Source organism: Hemiscyllium ocellatum, chromosome 37 (assembly GCF_020745735.1).
Source record: "Hemiscyllium ocellatum isolate sHemOce1 chromosome 37, sHemOce1.pat.X.cur, whole genome shotgun sequence".
Lineage (NCBI taxonomy): Eukaryota > Metazoa > Chordata > Chondrichthyes > Orectolobiformes > Hemiscylliidae > Hemiscyllium > Hemiscyllium ocellatum.
The window spans coordinates 25433878-25455160 of NC_083437.1; the positions used below are offsets into that span (position 1 = coordinate 25433878).

The window sequence follows — 21283 nt, forward strand, 5'->3', positions numbered from 1 at the left end:
TGAGCAGTTTAGAATTTATCAAAGGAGGATCAAAAAATTATTTAGAAGGGAAAAATGGAGTATGAAAGCAAAGTAGCCAGGAACATAAAGACAGATTATACAAGCTTCTATAAATATGTGAACGAAATAATGACAAATGTAAGACCTTTGCAATCCAAAATGTGAGAATTGATAATGGAGAACAAGAAGTGGGAGAATAATCAAACAACTAGTTTACTTCTGTCTTCATGGAAGAAGACACAAACAACCTTCCAGAAATACAGAAAGAATGCAATGAGCAGGAGGATTTGAAAAAACTTAGAATTAAAGTGCTAGGGAAATTGATGGGATTGAAAGCCAGTAATATCCATAGGGCTTAATATCTACATCCCAGTGTACTAAAGCAAGTGGCCTTGGTAATATTAAATGTTAAATGTGTTCGGTTGTCATTGAGTTTTACAGAACAAAAGATGCCCTTTGGTTAATCATCCATGACTGCCAGTCATCAAGCACCTAACTACTCAAGTCCCTTTTGCCAGTACTTGGCTTTGAGCCTTGTATATTGTGGTCTTTCAAGTAATTGTTGATATACATTTTAAATGCTGTGATGGTTTCTGCTTCTACCATCCTTTCAGATAGGGAATTTCTGTGTGAAAACATGTCTGTATACTACTCCCAATTCCATGCATTTTAAGTTTACATGCTAATCTCTTCCGTGAGACCTTAGCAAAAGCCTTCTGAAAGTCCAAGTAAACCTCATGTGCTAATCCCCCTCACCAACTCTGCTAGTTACAAACCTCAAAAAATTTCAATAGATTTGTCAGACATTATTTCCATTTTGTAAATCTATGCTGACCCTGTCCAATCCTGTCATAAGGCAAAAGGCAGAAGGTTTAGAGAGGATTTAAGGCAGAGCGGTAGACATTGTCTACATGACCTTTAATAAAGCCTTTGACAAGGTTGCACATGATAGACTAATTAGTAAAGTTGGATCACATGGGATTCAGGGAAAGCTTGCCAATTGCATACAAAATTGGCTTGACAATATGAGACAGATGGTTATGGTGGAGTGTTCTTTTTCGAACTGGAGGTCTCTGACCAATGGTGTTCCGAAGGTCTCAATGCTGGGTCCATTTTTATATAAATGATTTGAATGAGAACTCAGGAGGCATGGTTAGTAAGTTTGTGGATGTCACCAAAATTGGTGGTATAGTGGTCAGTGAAGAATCTAAGATTACAAAGGGAACTTGTTCAAATGGGCCAATGGGTGGAGGAGTGGCAAAGCAATAGTTAAAAGGCATCTGAGTGGATATATGAATAGGAAGAGTTTGGAGGGATATGGGCTGGATGCTGGCAGGTGGGACTAGATTGGGTTGGGAAATCTGGTCCGCATGGACGAGTTGGACTGAAGGGTCTGTTTCCATGCTGTACATCTCTATGACTCTATAAATGCAATTTACTTTTGGATAAATGTGAACTATTGCATCTTGGTGAAACAAACCTGGGTAGTGTTGTCGAACAGAGAGACCTAGGGGTTCAGATACATACTTCTTTGCACTGGAGCATAGGAGGCTAAGGGGTGGGCTTATAAAGGTTTATAAAATCATGAATGGAATAGATAAGATGAATACCAAGTTCAAAATCAGACAGCATATTTTTAAGGTGAGAGGAGAAAGATTTAAAAGGGACCTGAGGGACAACTCTTTCAGACAGAGGGTGGTTTGTATGTGGAATGAACTGCCAAAGGAAGTGGTAAATACAGGTACAGTTACAACATTTAAAAGACCTTTGGATATGTTCATGAATAGGAAAGGTTTAGAGGGATATGGGCCAAACATAGGCAAGTCAGAATAGTTTAGTTTTGGAAACTTTATTGGCATGGACAAGGATCTGTTTCTGTGCTGAATGCTTCTGACTAAACCCTTCTCAAGTGAAGGGACCATAATTACATGCAAAACTCCTACTGCGCTCTCACTGATGCCTTGCAGAGTTAAGGGAATACTTCCCTACTTTAATACTCTATCCTTTCAGCAGTAAATGTCAAACTTCTATTGGCTTCCTTATTACCTGTTGTACCTGCATACAGGTTTTCTACAATTCATTCATAAGGATATCCAGCTCCTTCTGCACTGAAGCATTCTGAAGTTCTCTGAAAGGGGAAGTTGCTAGCTGTTGTGCACTAGCTAGTGCAAATGATAAGTTCGCCTTCATAAGGAAAGGATTTGAGTACAGGTACAGAGATATCTTGCTTATTTCAAAGTGCATTGGCGAGACCACAACAGTAGTATTGTGTGCAGTTTTGGTCTACTCATCAGATGAAGGATGCTCTGGCAATGGAGGGAGTGCAGTGAAGATTTACCAGACTGATTTCTAGGATGGCAGGATTGACAAATGAAGTTGGACTGGATTGGTTAGGATTATATTCATTGGTGTTTAGGAAGAATGAGGTGAGTTCTCATAGAAATGTTTAAAAATTCTAACACAAATAGGCAGTATTATTATGTTTCCAATGACTAGATAGAACCCAGAGGATCACAATCTAAGGATACATAGGAGGTCATTTAGGACTGAAATAGAAGAAATTTTTTCACCTAGAGTGATGAGTGTGTGGATTTCTCTGCCACACAAGGTAGTTGAGGCTAAAAAGTAGAATGTTTTCAAGTGGGTTACATATAACTCTTATGGCTAAAGGGATCAAAATGTATGGAAAGCAAGCAGGCCCTGTGTGCTGAGTTGTATGATTGGCTTTGATCACACTGAATGGCGATCCAGGCCCAAAGGGCTGAATGGTCTACTCCTACTTCTATTTTCACTGCTTCCACATTTACCTTCAATCTCAACTCATTATTGATCTGCTAAGGGAAAAGGTTTATTTCTGTTAGCTATGATCCTGATAATTATGTGTGTTTCAATCAGTTTCCCCTCAGCTTTCTCTACTCAAAGAAAAACAACCCCAACTATCTCAGCTGTCTTCATAGATGATGTTCTCCAGTCTAGGCAGCACTATGGTGGATCTCCTCTGAACTTTCTCTTGACCAAACATACCCTATCATCTGGCAACCAGAACAGCACACAGTATTTCAATTGAGGACTAACTAACATTAAGATAGCCTCATCAACTTTGTTGCTCTTGTATTCAATATCTCAGTTGATAAAGGCATGTGCTCCATGTACCTTCTTAATCACCTTGTCCACCTGATCTGTTGCCTTCAAGGATCTGTGGTCTTGCACACTAAGGTCCCATTAATCTGCTGTGCTTTGTAGGGTCTTACCATTCATCATGTACTCCCTTACCTTGTTAAAGTCTCAAACGGCATCACCTCACACTTTTCAGAACTAAATACCATCTTCCATTGTTCTGTCCATCTGACTAGCCCTATCCATCCGTATCATCCTCTAATCTAAAGCTTTCTTCCTCGCTTTTAGTCACACTAACAATTTTCATGTAATTTGTGAACTTATTGATTGAATGTTTGACTAGCAAGGTTTGAGAAGATTTGTAGCTCAAGTTGAAGTTCTGGATGTCGGTTTGCTCACTGAGCTAGAAGGTTCATTTTCAGACATTTCGTCACCATACCAGGTAACATCATCAGTGAGCCTACGGATGAAGCACTTGTGTCATGGCCTGCTTTCTATTTACGTGTTTAGGTTTCCTTGAGTTGGTGATGTCACTTCCTGTGGTGACATAATTTCTGCTGGTGGTGTCATTTCCTGTTCTTTTTCTCAGGGGGTGGTAAATGGGATCCAAGTCATTGTGTTTGTTGATAGAGTTCTGGTTGGAATGCGATGCTTCTAGGAATTCTTGTGTGTGTCTTTGTTTGGCTTGTCTAGAATAGATGTGTTGTCCAAGTCAGAGAGGTGTCTTCCTCATCTGTATATAAGGATAGTAGTGAGAGTGGGTCATGTTGTTTTGTGGCTAGTTGATGTTCATGTATCCTGGTGGCTAGTTTTCTGCCAGTTGTCCAAAGTAATGTTTGTTACAGTTCTTGCAAGGTATTTTGTAAATGACATTAGTTTTGCTTGTTGTCTGTATAGGGTCTTTCAAGTTCATGTGCTATTGATTTAGGGTATTGGTAGGTTGGTGGGCTACCATGATGCCAAGAGGTCTGAATAGGTCTGGCAGTCATTTCTGAGATGTCTTTGAAATAGGGGAGAGTGGCTGGGGTTATGGACGTGTTTTGTCTCCTTGATGGGGTTTGTTGCTTGTTGGGGCACACAACTAGCCATCAGGTTACATGAACATCAACTTGCCACAAAAAGACATGACCCACTCTCAGTAGTATCTTTACATACAGATGAGAAAGGACACCACTTTGACTGGACCAACACATCCATCCTAGGACAATCCAAATACAGAAATGCATGAGCATTCCTAGAAGCATGGCATTCCAACTGGATCTCTATCAACAAACAGACTCTGGTGAGGCCTCATCTGGAGTATTGTGTGCAGTTTTGGTCGCCATACTATAGGAAGGATGTGGAAGCTTTAGAACGAGTGCAGAGGAGGTTTACCAGGATGTTGCCTGGAATGGTAGGAAGATCGTATGAGGAAAGGCTGAGGCACTTGGGGCTGTTCTCATTGGAGAAGAGAAGGTTTAGGGGAGATCTGATAGAAGTGTATAAGATGATTAGGGGTTTAGATAGGGTAGATACTAAGAACCTTTTACCGCTAATGGAGTCAGGTGTTACTAGGGGACATAGCTTTAAATTAAGGGGTGGTAGGTATAGGACAGATGTTAGGGGTAGATTCTTCACACAGCGGGTTGTGAGTTCATGGAATGCCCTGCCCGTATCAGTGGTGAACTCTCCTTCTTTATGTTCATTTAAGCGGGCATTGGATAGGCATTTGGAAGTTATTGGGCTAGTATAGGTTAGGTAGGACTCGGTCGGCGCAACATCGAGGGCCGAAGGGCCTGTACTGCGCTGTATCCTTCTATGTTCTATGTTCTATGTTCTATAAACACATTGACTTGGTTCCATATACCACCCCTGAGAAAAAGAACAGGAAATGACATCACCGCAGGAAATGAGATCACCAAGCCAAAGGAAACATAAAAACATAAATAGAAAGCGGGTCATGCCACCAGTGCTTCATCCAGAGGTTCACTGAAGATGTTACCTAGTTTGGTGGATGAAACATCTGAAAACGAACCTTCCAGTTCAGTGAGCAAATCTATATCCTGAATCTTCTACATTCATATCTATATTATTAATGTACACTGGAAACAGCAAGGGAACCAACACCAAACCCTGCAATATTGGTGGTATACACACTTCTGGTCAAAAACACCTCTCAACCATCACCCTCTACCTCTGACCATCAAGTCACTTTTGAATCCAATTTACCAAATTGCCCAGAGTCCCATAAGCTTTTACTTTCTTGATCAGTTACCCGCGTGAGTTCTTATCATAAGCCTTATTGAAGTCAATTTTGACTAATAAAGTTGGTTCTGGTATAACACATGTTTCTTCAACATGAATTGGCTTTAACACAATTGAAGAATTTAGACTTATTTGCAGAATTCCTTGCTTCCTTACCTGTATTGGTTATAAGGCAATTCTAGCTCCATTACTTTAGGTGATGCAGCTATTACGCAATTTTCTTTCAGCATGAGAATGCACAAGATTGGAACAATCGCATTATAATCAAAACTATGAGATGTGATCCCTGCTCGAAGCCATGCTGACTATCTAGGTTAATCTTTATCTCGTCAAGTGGTAATGCCTTCAGTCTATGAAAATTTTATCCAACAGTTTCTCTACCACTGAAGTTGGACTCACTGGCATGTAGTTCCCTGTACGGTTTAGCACAAGGGGTTACAGTCTCAGCACACTAGCTATACCCCAGTCTTCTGGCACCTTCCCTGTCTCCAAAGAGTACTTGAAAAATTTGTAGATTTTGGTGTATTCTCAGTAGACTGAAGGAAATATAACCACATTATTTAATAAAAGAGGAAGGGAGAAGCTCGGCAATTGCAGACACATTAATGTCAGTAACAGTGAACATGCCAGAGCTTATTATATTGAATGTAATAATAGGACACTTAGAAAATACTAACAGGATTAGCCAAAGTAAACATGGATTTATGAAAAAGAAATTATGTTTGACAAAGCTATTTGAGGCCATAATTAGTAAAATAGGTAAGGGAGAATCAGTGGATATGGTGCATTTGGATTTTGATTGAAGTCCCAAATAAGAGAGTAATAATGTTGGTTAAGGTTTGTGTTCCCATATAGATGCTTGAAAATAGATCACTGTTCCTTCAGTAACGTTGAGTCATAGTCCTGGAATTCGATCTCTAATCACATTGTGAATTTACTTGCATCACATGAACTGCAGCAGTTTAAGAAGGCAGTTCACCACCACCTTCTCAACTAGAAGTGGGCAATAATTGCTGGCACAGCCAGCGACACCCACATTCTACAAGTGAATAAAAAAAATCAATGTGCAAAACTAAATCACACAAGTTGATAATTGGGAGCAGACAGGAAACAGAGTAGTAATAGCAAAGATTTTGCAGAGTGGAAGGTGGTGACTAGTGGGGTACTGCCAGGATCAATGTTTGGGCCCAGCTATTCACATTATATGTCAATCATTTGGATGAGAGAATCAGTTATTATACTTCCAAGTCTACTGGCAACACAAAATAAGATGGGATTGTGGGTGGAGAGAAGGATTTAAAAGGTTTCAAGGCAATTTAGACAAGTTGACTGAGTGGGTGAATACATAGTAGGTGAAGTAGAATGTGAATAAGTATGAAGTAATCCACTTTGGTAGGAAAAGCAGAATGACAATATTATTTAAATGGTGTTAATTTGGAAAATGTTGATGTAGAAAGGGTCCTGAGTGTCTTTGTATCTCAGTCACTAAAAGTAAGCAGTTAGGAAGCCAAATAACATTATTAGAGGCTTCATTACAAGAGGATTTGAGTACGAGCAAGGATGTTTTACTGCAGCTATACCGTGCTTTGGTGAGACCATACGTAGGGTATTCTGTACAGTTTTGGTCTCCTTACGCAAGAAAGGATATATTTGTCATAGAGTGAATTGGAGTGAAGGTCACCAGACTGATTCCCAGGATAACGGGATTGTAGAATGAGGAGAGACTGGATAATCTAAATCTGCATTAATTGGAGTTTACAAAACTAAGAGGGGATTTAATGAATATGTACATAATTCTGATGGGGAAAGTGAGCACTGCAGCTACTGGAGATCAGAGTCGAAGAGTGTGGTGCTGGAAAAGCACAGCTGGTCAGGCACCATCCAAGGAACAGGAGAAGCAACGTTTCAAACATAAGCTCTTCATCAGGAATGAGGGGGTGGCTCAAGGGGGCTGAGAGATAAACGGGAGGGCGTGGAGCTGGGGTGAGGTAGCTGGGAATGCGATAGCGAGACAAAGTAGGGGGTGATGGTGATAGGTTGAAGCAGATGGGTGACAAGGAAGATGGACAGGTAAGACAGGTCAAGAGGGCAGCGCCGAGTTGAAAGATTGGATCTGGGATAAGGTGGGAGGAGGGGAAATTAAGAAACTGATGAAATTCACATTGACCCCTTGTGGTTGGAGGGTCCTAAGGTGGAAGATGAGGCATTCTTCCTCCAGCCATCAGGTGGTAAGGATTTGGCAGTGGAGGAGATCCAGGACCTGCATGGAGGAGACCCACTTTGCCAAGGACATGCAGGTCCTGGGCCTCCTCCACTGCCAAACCCTCACCACCCAATGCCTGGAGGAAGAATACCTCATCTTCCGCCTTGAAACCCTCCTAACATACAGGATCAATATGGATTTTGCTAGTTTCCTCATTTCCCCTCCCCCATGTTATTCCAGATTCAACCTCCCAAATAGGCACCACCCTCTTGACCTGACCTACCTGCCCATTTTCCTTCCCACCTATCCACTCCACCCTCTTCTCTGACCTATCACCTTCACCCCCACTTCATCTACCTATCGCATTCCCAGCTACCTTTCCCCCAGCCTCACCCCCCTCCCATTTATCTCTCAGCCCTCTTAGGCCACCCCTCAATCCTGAGGAAGAGCTTATGCTGGAAACAGCAATTCTCCTGCTCCTTGAACACTGCCTGACTGGCTGTGCTTTTCCAGCACCACACTCTTCTTCTATAGTTCTGACAGGCTGGAGAGACTTGATGCAAGGATGATGCTTCTCCTGGCTGGATTGTTTAGCACAAGGGCTTACAGTCTCAGGCCATGGCGTAGGACTTAAATGAAGAGACATTACTTAGAGTGGTGAACCTGTGGAATGCTCCACCACATAAGGCTAGGGAAGCAAAGTCACTGAATATATTTAATACAGAAATATGTATATTTCTAAAGCTGCTAGAAGTGGGGAAACAGGCTGAAGAGGTGATGTCAATATCTTGGCCCAGCACTGGATTCAAAAGCCATTGGAAATATTAAATGTCTCATTCTCAGAGTTGGAGGGAACAAGGTGATTGCATTCAGAAGCAAAATGAAGACTGTTTATGACATTCAGTACACACCAAAAAATGTAACAAGCTTTGCCAAGATGTTGGCAGGTTTGGAGGGTTTGAACTGTAGGGAGATGCTGCATAAGCTAGGGCTGTTTTCTCTGGAGTGTCAGAGGCTGAGGGGCAACCTTATAAAGATTTATAAAATCACAAGGGGCATGAATAGGGTAAATAGATATGGATAGGGTAAATCTTTTCCTTGGGTTGGGGGACTTGAGAAGTAGAGTATGGGATGAGAGGGGAAGAATTTAAAAGGGACCTAAAGGGGAACTTTTTCACACAGAGGTTGGTGTGTGTATGGAATGAGCTGCCAGAGGAAGTGATGGAGGCTGGTACAGTTACAACATTTAAAAGGCATCTGGATGGGTATGTGAATAGGAAGAGTTCTGAGGGATATGGGCCACGTGTTGGCAAATGTGACTAGATTAATTTAGGATATCTGGTCAGCTTGAACGAGTTGGACTGCAGGGTCCATTTCCATGCTGTATAGAATCTCTATGGCTCTGTCTCTCTCTCTCTATGACATAACGATGCCAAGGAGTTTGGGGAGAGCACATGAGAATGCTGATGAGACTAAGGTTCAGCCATGATCATGCTGAATGGTACAGCAGGCCTGATGGGCTAAATGGTCTACTGCTGCTCCTATTTTCTCTGTTTCTAAGTTTCTCACCAGTTCTGCTCATTGTTGGGTTATTTTCGCATTAATAGGCAGGTAGAGCTTTGAAACGGTGAGAAATTAGGTGTTCATTATGACATAGATGCCTTTCTATTAAATATCTTCCTTAATGGTGTAAAACCTTACATATACCATGGTGTGTAATGGATGACCCTCATGGTTGTTGGTTTGGCTCAGTTGATAGTACTTTCATCTCTGAGTCATAATGGTAGCAGGTTTAGGTTCCTTTCTCACTGGTTCCAGTCTAAGAAAGCCCTCGGCCTGCCCAGGGAGTTTCAACTTGTTTAAAAAGAGCACCAAAGTTTCACCTTTCAAACATAAGGTATTGCAGCTGCTATTTCTTTGGTATTTGAATTCCTATCAGGAACAGGGAGAGCTGGAGTAAGGTAGGACTACATTGTGTTTGCAGATCTGACTGGAGACAAAACTCTAGATCAGTGTTATCAGCCCTTGTACTTACTTTTAAGTTTTCATCGTGTGACTTTTTTTTCTAGCGGATGAGGCCAAGATTCCATCAAGGATGATGCTCCAGGTTACAAACCATACCTGTAGTGGCGTCGAAAAGTGTGGCGCTGCAAAAGCACAGCAGGCCAGGCAGCATCGGAGGAGCAGGACAGGAGACATTTTGGGCACTGATGAAGGGCTTATGCCCGAAACGTTGACTCTCCTGCTCCTCAGATGCTGCCTGACCTGCTGTGCTTTTCCAGCGCCACACTTTTCAACTCTGACTCTGCCGCATCTGCAGTCCTCATTTTCTCTATACCTTAATGTTATCGGTTTTAGTCAACATCCGATTTCTTTCCCTTACCCTAACCATTTACATATGACTATTTGGTGACTGTGAAAAGTTATTTTCCACCTTTAATGGAACATTTCTAATATTGCGATAAAGTAAGAAAGCCTGGAAGTGACAATGATCAGCCGACTAACGAGGTCTTGTAACAGACTAGGCCCTACCTCGGGCTCATCAGCTCGCACTCGAGTCCCAGTACGGATGGTGTGTAACAACACGGTGGATTGCCGATCTTCCCGATATGCCTGTGGCGAACAGAACGAGGGAGTTCCCTGGTCAACCACAATAATGGGGGAGCTGCAGCGCGCCTGCCTCCCTATATTTAAAAACAATTAACACGCCCTCTCGCCATGAGCCGCAACTCTTCTTCTGTTGTTCGTTTTTTTTGTTAATATCCGGTTGCCAAACACATTTCGAGTGTTGGGGTACCTGAGAAGCGTTCTGCTTCTAATGTTGCCAGAAAGGGTTCCCGGTCCCTTGGAGCTGAACAATTCAGCTCTCTATTACCGTACACAGAAGAGCGTCATTGGTGATTGAAGCAATGTTGGATTAAAAGACATATCTCATGCTGCAATTTCGATTTATTTGACTCTAATAATGAGGAATGTTAAAGCAACAAAAATCTCACTACTCTGGAATGGGTACATTATCACTTCTAACGTGAACATTGATGCGAACGACAGGTTGTCTAATTCTGCGACTGACAATGCTTTGTGTTTCTCGTTACATTCCCGCTCAACAATGGATAATATGAGGCGTGCCATTGCACTGTAACACACCACCTTCGCCAAACAAGAGAGCTTTTCAGTGTCTTTAACATATCAGTAAATAAAGCGCTTCTAAAGGGGGAATAAAATATATTACTTATTTTACAGTTCTGAGGCTATCGTGAAACGGTAGAGTATAAAATAATGTATTTCCAATAGTATTTCAAACAAAGAACCTATTTAAAATTCAGATAATTTGTACCGTAATTCGCATTACAGCAAATACATGAACACGGAACAGAGACAAAAAGTTTATAAATAATGTTTCTCTTAAATTAATATAAATACCTTTTCATCCAATAATTATAAAATTACTAGCGTTTATACGATCCTATTAAGTACGGCTACTAATAAGTGAGACTTGTAAACATTCTACAGTGAGCCACTAGGATTCAACACTTGGACTTTGTGGAACACAAGTCGAAACAGCTTTAGTTAAAGCAAACTTTGAAACGTGGGTAGAGCCATGGGGAAGTTGTCCCTCCTGTTCTGCATTGTCAGCGAAGACCTGGGGGGAGAGAAAGAGAAAATGACTATGGCATGTGCACAGACAGATTTTCAGAAGTAGTCAAGGGATCGTTTGAACATTCAAAGTTGAACCCCAATTACGGGGATGACTTAATTCTTATACACAATATAAAATCCTTATTGAAACGTCCTTTTCAAATCAATTTAATTTAATAATTTTCATGTGATATTTTAGTCTTTGATAACAGTTGACAAACGTTATGCTCTGCAAATGTTTTTGTTTATCAGTTAAATTGTTTGAAATATGGTGGAAGATTATCCATTAATTGTTGACTTCCCTGATTTGCAGATCGATGGAAATCTAGGTATGACCTGAACCCCTGAAAACAAAACAGGTTTTGTGGTACCCCTCTGTTCAATGTATGAGGCTGAATTGGTGAACTGCCCAGGCTAATTTTAATTTGCATGTGACCAAGTCTTTTTGGTAAGGCTATAATGATGTCGAGGAGAAAGTGAGGTCTTCAGATGCTGGAGTATCAGAGCTGAAAATGTGTTGCTGGAAAAGCGCATGGTGAAGGGCTTATGCCCGAAACGTCGAATTTCCTGTTCCTTGGATGCTGCCTAGAATGATGTCGACCCAAATAGGATTTTATAGCTGTCATTTACATTCTCAAGTGGAAATTGTTAGCAAAAATGACATTTCCAAAATACAACCATAGCAGACGTCAATCGGTGTCACTGTCTAGAAATCTCTTACCTTGAGTTAAATGGTCAGCATCCCAAGTCACTCATTGCGCCAATTCTATCCAATTTCACTCCAAAACATCCTCCTGTTGACCCCTTCTTGCTTCTCGTCTTTAATCTCAAGGGACTGTTGGCAATGTCACTGAGGAGTTGGATAAGGGAACCATCAGGAACCCTGTGTTGGCTTCCGAGCTCCTGGAAGTTCTCGTTCCAGCTCCGCTGGCCATTTTGCAGGTCGAGCGAGGTGCCAACGGGAGATGTCCCGTCTGTCCCGTCCTCCAAAGCTTCTTGTAACAGATAGCGCTCAACCTCTCCCTCCAACAGTTTGGACAAAGTCTGCAAATAAAGGGGGCGGTGAGGGTTAAATTTCGAATCCTTCGAAGTGTTTCTTTAAGCAACGCAAGTATAATTTAGGAAAATTTGACGTTGAGATGGATTGCGCAATTAAAATGAGATGTATGTGTTGATTATGACCTTTTGATCGATTAATGTGCATGTAAATTAATGATTCTTGGGAGCATTACATTTAGAAATTGTCACAAGCAATAACGTATTTCAAATTCGGTTGAAAATCACAATGAAGTTGGTATTGTCGTCAGTCGATGGCCAAATTGAGTCCTAAATGCTCATTGCGTAGTTGGTTTTTGTACATGTCTTACATTTGATACATACACGCATGAGGTATCATGGTACGGTACTCAAAAATGACCGTCTATGCAAACTTTGGGTTCAAACAGACCTTTCATCCCACTTATGGATGAGCAAGAAAAGCGAGCTCTTGCAAAAGAACGAGTGGTCTTGGTGCATTCAATGAATGCACCAGTGTAGGCATCTTGTGCTGCTAACAGACCGTAGCTGAGAATCTGTGTCCTCCACAACCACCTGATGAAGGAGCAGCGCTCCGAAAGCTAGTGCTTCCAGTTAAACCTGTTGGACTATAACCTGGTGTTGTGTGATTTTTAATTTTGTACACCCCAGTCCAACGGCATCTCCAAATCATGCAACAGGGCAAGGGATTCTAGAGATGGGTCCGCAGAGGGAGCTGAGGTAGTTCAATATTCGCTGATAGATGACGGATTGGGGACTGATTGCAGGTCAAATTCTGGTCGTGGTTTTCTTTTCATTGAAAGGGTTAATCCGGATCTCTGACCAGATCCACAGTTATATTACGAACGGTTTTAATTCTGTTGTTTCAAAGGAGACCACCAAATAAATGTGTTCCCTACACTTTTAAGGTTACACGGGCGTTGAATACTGACAACACGGCGTAAGTAACTGGCAGCTTTCTGACATTGGTTTGAGACTTACGCTGCTCTCGTGTTTTTGTTAGCTCTTGAGCTGATCACTGTTAGTCCGTGTACAACCTAAACTACATTAAATACTAAACTGATCGATAACTATGCGGTGTTATTAATACTACACTATACCAGTGTACCACAGTTGAAGAAATCTCTGTGGCAAATTTTATAGATATTTCAAGCAGACCTGGTTAGTGGATTGTCAATGATCAATTGTTACACTGTCCGTTTAATTTAGCTCAAGGTGGAACGTTCAGGGAAGCGACTAGACTGTATTGCTGCCTATAGTGAAGCATGAGTGATTCTTCTTACCTGGAGGTTGTTCTGTGGTCTGGGTCTGGCTTGAACTTGGATAAGGAAGAGTAGCAGGAGTCTCCAGTAGTAAACTGTGTTGGTGCTCATCTTTGTACTGTCTGTGGATCTCCCGTGTTTTCTCTTTGGTTCTTTTCTCCTTCGCTGTTGTCTCCTCAGTCGGATTCGGAGACTTTTATCCTTTTCATGCTGACGTCATATCGCCTAAGGTTGTCATTCATAATAATGTCAAGTATCTTTCGTCACTCCATTAAGATAAGGCACAGAGGCAGGATGGAGAGAAATTCCCTTATAAATTTTATTTATTGAAAAGCTGAACAGTCAATCATGGTCCCGTTTTATTTTTGGTAAACTCATACTCGAAGAAGGCAGGGAATTGCAACTATTTCAGGTGGTCGTTTTTATGTAGATTTAGGAAAAAAAAACTGAATAACATTTAAACGATTTCATCCATAACGCAGCAGGCACTTTTGCCTTCGACTTAGGAAGTTGTGTATTCCGGTGACAAAATGTAGTTGACTCTCCAATGCAGTATTGAAGAACCATGACATTGTTGGGAATGCTATCTTTTGGATGGGATTTCAAACCAATCTCTAAAGGTACATGTAAAAGATCCCATAGCATTGTTTCAAAGAAGAAGACTGGATTATTTATCCCCAATGTCCCTGAAAATGCTTCCCCACAAAAATCAACATCACAAAAGATCATTATCTATTTGCTGTTTCCCAAATTTGAAGAATGCAGATTGGCTGCTACCAGCCATCCTTTACAGCACTCCCACTTCAAAAATGCATATTTACCTGTCAAGCCTTTGGGATATCCTGAGCAAAGTGCTCTAACTTCATTTCTTAGTGCATGGTCAGTTCGTTTGAATGTGCCATACCTTTAATTTTTTCTATGCTGTTGTACAGATGCAGCATCTTAAGGGAACTATTTATGAGTGGCCTGCATGGTATCTTTGTGTGTGGCCTTTGGTGCACCATTTATGGAGAGGTTTGGTCTTCATAAGACTGTTCAATGGCGCTATAGAAATGCCAAATCTTTTATTGCTTTAAAAATGCTGATTAGTAGATTCAATTACAACAAGATATTTCCACAAATTGATTTCTGCAAAATCCCTGGTCAGTTAAAAAAAGGACATCTATTGAAATATCCATTTGAGATGGGGGATGTGGGGTGGGGGGGGGGGGTTGTTAGGATGGCAACTATTAGTAAGTGATAATGAGTGATGTGATCTGATTTCCTTAAAACTTTAGGTTTTGGCCTATCGCCTTTAAATTGAATAAAACTGTGAGAGGGAGTGGAGAGTGAGATGGAGAGATAGAATTAGATTGATATTGAGGCAGAGAGGGACAGAGAGAAGTTAGAAAAGCAGACAGTCATGGAGAGAAAAAAATAGAAAAAGAGAGAAAATGAAATCATAACAACAGGAAGGAGATAAGATTAAAGAGAAAATGGAACCTGGAAATTAGTAATAAGGATTTTGGTTTAAGTTTTCCAAACAGCTTCAGAGACTGGTTCATGATATTTCTTAGGAAATGGCTGATGGAAGTCTATAACATGAAGGACAAGAGATTTAGAGGGGATTTGAACAAAACCTTTTTTCACACAGTGGGTGGTGAGAATCTGGAATGTATTGCTTGGAAGGGTAGTAATGGCAAGAAATATCATTACCTTTAAGAAGTACACAGATGTGCACTTGAAATGTCACAACATTCAAAGCTATAAATCAAGTGCTGGAAAGTGGGATTTGTTTAGAAGATAGGTGCAGACTCATTGGGTCAATGGGCTGGAGGATCTCTTCTGTACTATACAATCCCATAGCCTATACTCCATTTAAATATAAGTTTGTACCTGGGAAACCTGACATGCCTCATTGATTGAACAGTAACTATTTGGCACAATTCTCAAATAAATCAGATATCTAGTGCAGGATTTACTTTTCTTTTATCAACTCTTTCATAATATACAAAAAGAGATGTATCACTATAATACTGGAAATCTTAAGTTGTTGGTTGTGACTTTGAACTGTTCAGTGATTCTGCACAGCCTGGTCCAACCCATTCTGCTGAGATCAGCAATGGCAAACAAGTACAAAAACAAGAAACTTGTATCAGTATATTCATTGGAAGATTCCTGAAGAAGGGCTCATGCCCGAATCATCGATTCGCCTGTTCCTTGGATGCTGCCTGACCTGCTGCGCTTTTCCAGCAACACATTTTCAGCTCAGTATATTCACTGCTGAAAATGTGTTGCTGGAAAAGTGCAGCAGGTCAGGCAGCATCCAAGGAAAAGGAGATTCGACGTTTCGGGCATAAGCCCTTCTTCAGGAATGAGGAAAGTGTGTCCAGCAGGCTAAGATAAAAGGTAGGGAGGAGGGACTTGGGGGAGGGGCGATGGAGATGTGATAGGTGGAAGGAGGTCAAGATGAGGGTGATAGGCCGGAGTGTTGAGTCACGGGATGGTTGGGTTGGTTGGTCCGGGTGTCCCAGAGGTGTTCTCTGAAACGTTCTGCAAGTAGGCGGCCTGTCTCCCCAATATAGAGGAGGCCACATCGGGTGCAGCGGATGCAATAGATGATGTGTGTGGAGGTGCAGGTGAATTTATGGCGGATAGGGAAAGATCTTAACTCCCCCTCCCACTCCACCGAGGACATGCAGGTCCTTGGACTCCTCCATCGCCAGACCATAACAACACGACGGTTGGAGGAAGAACGCCTCATCTTCTGCCTGGGAACCCTCCAACCACAAGGGATGAACTCAGATTTCTCCAGTTTCCTCATTTCCCCTCCCCCCACCTTGTCTCAGTCGAATCCCTCGAACTCAGCACCGCCTTCCTAACCTGCAATCTTCTTCCTGACCTCTCCGCTCCCACCCCACTCCGGCCTATCACCCTCACCTTGACCTCCTTCCACCTATCACATCTCCATCGCCCCTCCCCCAAGTCCCTCCTCCCTACCTTTTATCTTAGCCTGCTGGACACACTTTCCTCATTCCTGATGAAGGGCTTATGCCCGAAACGTCGAATCTCCTGCTCCTTGGATGCTCCCTGACCTGCTGCGCTTTTCCAGCAACACATTTTCAGCTCTGATCTCTAGCATGTGCAGACCTCACTTTCTCCTCAGTATATTCACTGCCAATTTGTGGATTCTATGATTTACCAATTGTAAAATCAGTTCATGTAATAATAAATATTGCCCCATTGTGCTGAGAGGACTGAATGCAACCTTGATGTCATATCTGAATTCAAGATAAACTTCCAACCACATATCTGTGCCGTTACTCAGACTGTCTATGCCCACCTACCTGATTTTGTCTGATATTGTCTCTGTTTCAGGTTGCCTATTGCTGAATTTTTCCATTTCTGGTCAGTATTGAGGACGTAAAGAGTCTGCAAGGAGACATAGGCGTAAGTGACTGTGGGGGTGGGGGGGCGGGGGGGGGGGGGATGCTGGAAATGATAGATGGAGTATAATATGGGTTAATATAAACTTATCCACTTTTGCAGGAAAGGCAGAAAAGCAGTATGTTATTTAAATGTAGATATTGCAAGATTTGGTGGCACAGAGAGATCTGGGGCTCCTGTTACATGAATCTGTGTTAATCATGTTAATATGCAGGTACAGTAAAGATTAGGAAGGTTAATGGAATGTTGTTTATTGCAAGAAGAGAGGAATTTAAGAGTTGGGAAATTTTATTGTGTAAGGCATTGGTGAGACCACATTTGGAGTACTGTGTACAGTTCTGGTGTTAGTATTTGAAAATGATGAATGTTTTAGAAGAAATTCAGAGAAGTCTGACTTATCTTATGGATAAAGGTTAAACAAGTTGGCCTTATATCTCTTGAAGTTTAGAAGAATGAGAGGTGATCTTTTTGAAACGTATCAAATCTTGAGGGGACTTGATAGTATGTACACCAGGAAGATGCTTTCTCTTTTGGGAAGATTAAAACTCAGGGATTTACTTTAAGAAAATGATGCTTTTAAAGGGGGCTGGGTCTTCAAATGTAGTCAAGACTAAGTTGGATAAAATTTTGATAATCGAGGGTTTTGGGATGCAGGCAGAAAACTGGAACTGAGATCACAACCAGATCAGTCATTATCTTATTGAATAGTGTAGCAGGCTCAAAGAACCAAATGGCCTACTGCTACTCTTTACATTTTTCTACCTTTCATAAATTTAAAATAATTAAAATTCCACTGTCTGTACAATACCTTGCTCCATGTCTCACTCCTATATGCACTGACCTATATTGGCCCCTAACTTTGCAATTGTCATTCTTATTTTCAATCCCACCATAGCCTTGTTGCTCTTATTTCTGTAACTCCTTCTAGGTGTATAATATCCAAGATGTCTGCTCCACTCCAGTCTAGTTTCTCACACATCTCTAATTTTAGTCAGTCCATAGTTGGCAGCCTCCAGCATCTTCACCTTTCCTTTAGTTGCTCTTCAAAATGCACCTGTTTGATTACACTTTTGGTTATTTGTCTTATTATCTCTTTATTTGGATCAGAGTCAATTATTATTTGCTAATGTTCTTGTGAAACATCTTGGGATGTTTTGCTGCATTAAAGGTGCCATATAAATACAAGTTGTTGAATGTATGGTGTTTATTTTGGTGTAAGGGTGAAAACAGCCTCTAAGTGGGTGGGTGCTGCACTTGTAAGAAGCTCCAGTTTAAATGTCTGATTTTAGAGTACAGGTTTGCGGCTAATTGCTAATTAGCATGATTTTCACTTCCCTGGAGCTGCCAAAACAGACACCTGCAGATTTCACACTCAAGAGCTGATTAGAAGCAATTTCATGGAGTAGTTTATATAGTTTCCATGCACCCATTTTTAATGAGTGTGCTGCCTGACATACAACAGTGTGTTTCAGGAAGGTTGAGGAACCGAGAGAAGAGGGACATGCAAGTGGAAGTCCTGGTGGAGGAGATCCAGAGGAGGAGGAGGAGGAAATGTCTTATACCTGTATGGAGGAAGTAGTCCACCTTACATCCTGTCAATTTTGCTGGTTTGTATTGCTCCCTTGACACCACATCCTCCGCCCATTTCTATTCAAGACCAAGGAAAGATCCCAAACAAGATTACCATTCATAAACTCTCAATCTTTCCTTGTGATTCCTCTATGATGTCCAATAGAGGAGAGTAGATCAGTACTCAGAGTCAAGATTAGAGTGGGGCTGGAAAAGCACAGCAGGTCGGAGGAGCAGGAAAATCAATGTTTTGTGCAAAAGCCCTTCATCAGGAATAAGGTGATCAGTATTCGCTGATTGTTAAATTCAACTGTTGGTGCTGGTGCTTAGAAAGCTTTGAAGTCAAACAAACTATTGCTGAAATATTTCTGGCCATGTCTGGTGCAGCCCATATTTCACCTTTGCCTGACAGAGCACTTTAGCAAGCATGTCATGCTAACTCCAAAAGGATGGTGTATTGTGACATCAAACTGCCTAAAACAGTGATATGATAAAGAAGTTGTCATTTTGGTGTATGTTCAGGTCCAGTTAATGCCATCTCTTATTCACTTCCAACTGAAAATATGTTGATAACAGTACAGTAGCATCTAGAGTTATTTAAAGGAATAATCATCTAAGTTCCAAATGAGCTGCTTTTGACTTATTTTGCTGGTGTCGAGTTCGTGGAGTATTGTGCTTATGCCTTTTGAACAGAGTTTGGCTTTATGAGAGTAGTTCTGCATTTTGACAAGAAGGTCAGAAAAAATTGACTGGCATGTTAAGAGAAAGTTTGCTTAGTTATCTGGTCCACAGCTGCAGTTCCTATTTCATTCCAATGTGATGGAATACAGGCAGCGTTAGGATATTCAGTGTGCAGAGGGAGGAGGAGCTGGACTCTCTGTCGAAGACTCAATATTGAATCACAGCACAGAGGCTGGTATCCCATCACAAAGTCACTATTTATTTACACATGCATAGGATTTGACATTAGTCAGGCATCCTCTCAGAATGAACAGAACTTCTGACACTCCTTTTTTTTTCTTTTTTTTCTTTTTTTTAAACCCCCACACAACCGCCTAACTGTGGTAGTGCTTATTTTTCCCCAGCACCCATGGTGTGTGTGTGTGCAGATGTGAGACACAGTGAGAGATACAAGGTATATGAATCTTTATTCAATTTCCACCACCAGGAAGATAGGAAAACACCCGAGTGGCCAGTGACAAGCAGTGTCCTTCACAAAAGGCAATGCTGTGTGACAGTCCAATTTATATCTGTCAGCCAGCGCTCCCTGATTGGGTCTGTTATAAGGTTCAATTAGGGAACTTGTACTCTATGATGTTCTGCTAGCTGACCTCATTGCAATCAGTACATCCCTCCTCCAACATGCTCAGAGACATAAGCCTGATCTTTCTACAAGAGATCTTGTCCAGTTCCTCCAACTCAGCCTTAGATGCAGGCAGCATATCCCCAACAGTAGCATGCCTTTTGTGTCTGCAGTGTCTGAGAAGAAACTTATCTTCTTCTTCAAGTGGTCAAGGCATCAGGGCTATGACATCCACCATGCCCATCTCAGACTCGGAGGTTTCTTCAATGCTAGATGGATGGGGAGAACCCATGGGTCCCAACAGCCTTTCTGACTATTCTGAGGGGCTGGATATGTTTTGCTCCTGCCCATTTTTGAGTTTGCAGCTTTCCAGAAAGTTTGAAACCAGAATGGACTCTTGTAGTGGCAGTACTACTGGTGGTGTACCTGCTATTGAGAGACAGCTCAGGACATCTACATTTGCTACTTGGCCTCCCAGACAGTTTTCCAATTTTAAATTCCACTCACTTAGAATGAGAGCCCACCACTGAATTTGACCTGAAGCTATGGGCAGGATAGCCTTGTCCTTTTTGAGTAGCCCTAGCAGAGGTTTGTGATCTGTTACTGTTAGAAATTTATGTCTGCAAGGTATTGGTGAAACTTTCTCACACTGAAAATGATTTCCTTCTCTACCTGGATGTATTTGTGCTCTGCAGCAGCCAAAGTCAGGAGGCATACGCTATTGGGTGTTCCTCTTTATTGGGCCATCTGTAAGCCAACACTACCCTGATACCATACAGGGAGGCTTTGCATGCCAGCACCAGATCTCACTTGAGATCATAGTGTGCCAACACCTTAGACCATGATAGCTGCTTCCTCATTTCTCTAAAGGCATAATCTTGGCTACAAGACCATTTACAAGGCTGAACCATTTTCAATAGCAGATGTAAGGGTAACAGGATGGAGGCCAGGTCACGTATGAACTTTCCATAATAATTCACAAATCCATGGAAAAGCCTAAACTCCGGTACAGAATTGGGAACTGGGGCACCTTTGATCACCATTATTTTATCTCCCACCCAGTCTTGTCAACTCTGTAACCCAAGTAAATCATTTGAGGTGTCTGAAACACATATTCTTGCCTTGTAAGGCATATATCCACCTTGGAGAAACATCTAAGGACTATGTCCAAGTTCTCTAAGTGCTCCTCATTGGTTTTCCTTGTTATTAGCACGTCATCCAGTTAAATGGGTAGACCTTGTAAAATGTTCTCTACTGTCTGCTGAAAAATGACACAGGCTGATGACACCCCAGATGGCAGACTCATATTAGTACAAGCCCTGATAGTATTCATTGTAGCAAACAGCTGGGAATCCTTATCTAACGACAATTGCAAGTATGCAGGCTCATGTCCAGCTTTGTGAAGGGTAGCCCCTCTGCCAGCTTTGTGTATAAGTCCTCTATTTACGTGATTGGGTATTTATCCAGCTGCGAGAAGTGGTTTAT

The 21283-nt window shown here is 41.7% G+C and overlaps 1 protein-coding gene across 1 annotated transcript; it reads right to left on the reverse strand.

Annotated features, from left to right (window-relative positions):
* Positions 1 to 11938: 11938 nt before the first annotated feature.
* Positions 11939 to 13611, reverse strand: LOC132833578 (C-type natriuretic peptide prohormone-like). The gene is made up of 2 exons (XM_060851947.1): positions 13522 to 13611; positions 11939 to 12247 (listed from the first exon to the last, which is right to left on the reverse strand). Exons 1-2 carry the CDS (start codon positions 13609 to 13611, stop codon positions 11939 to 11941), a joined length of 399 nt encoding a protein of 132 aa, XP_060707930.1.
* Positions 13612 to 21283: the final 7672 nt, after the last annotated feature.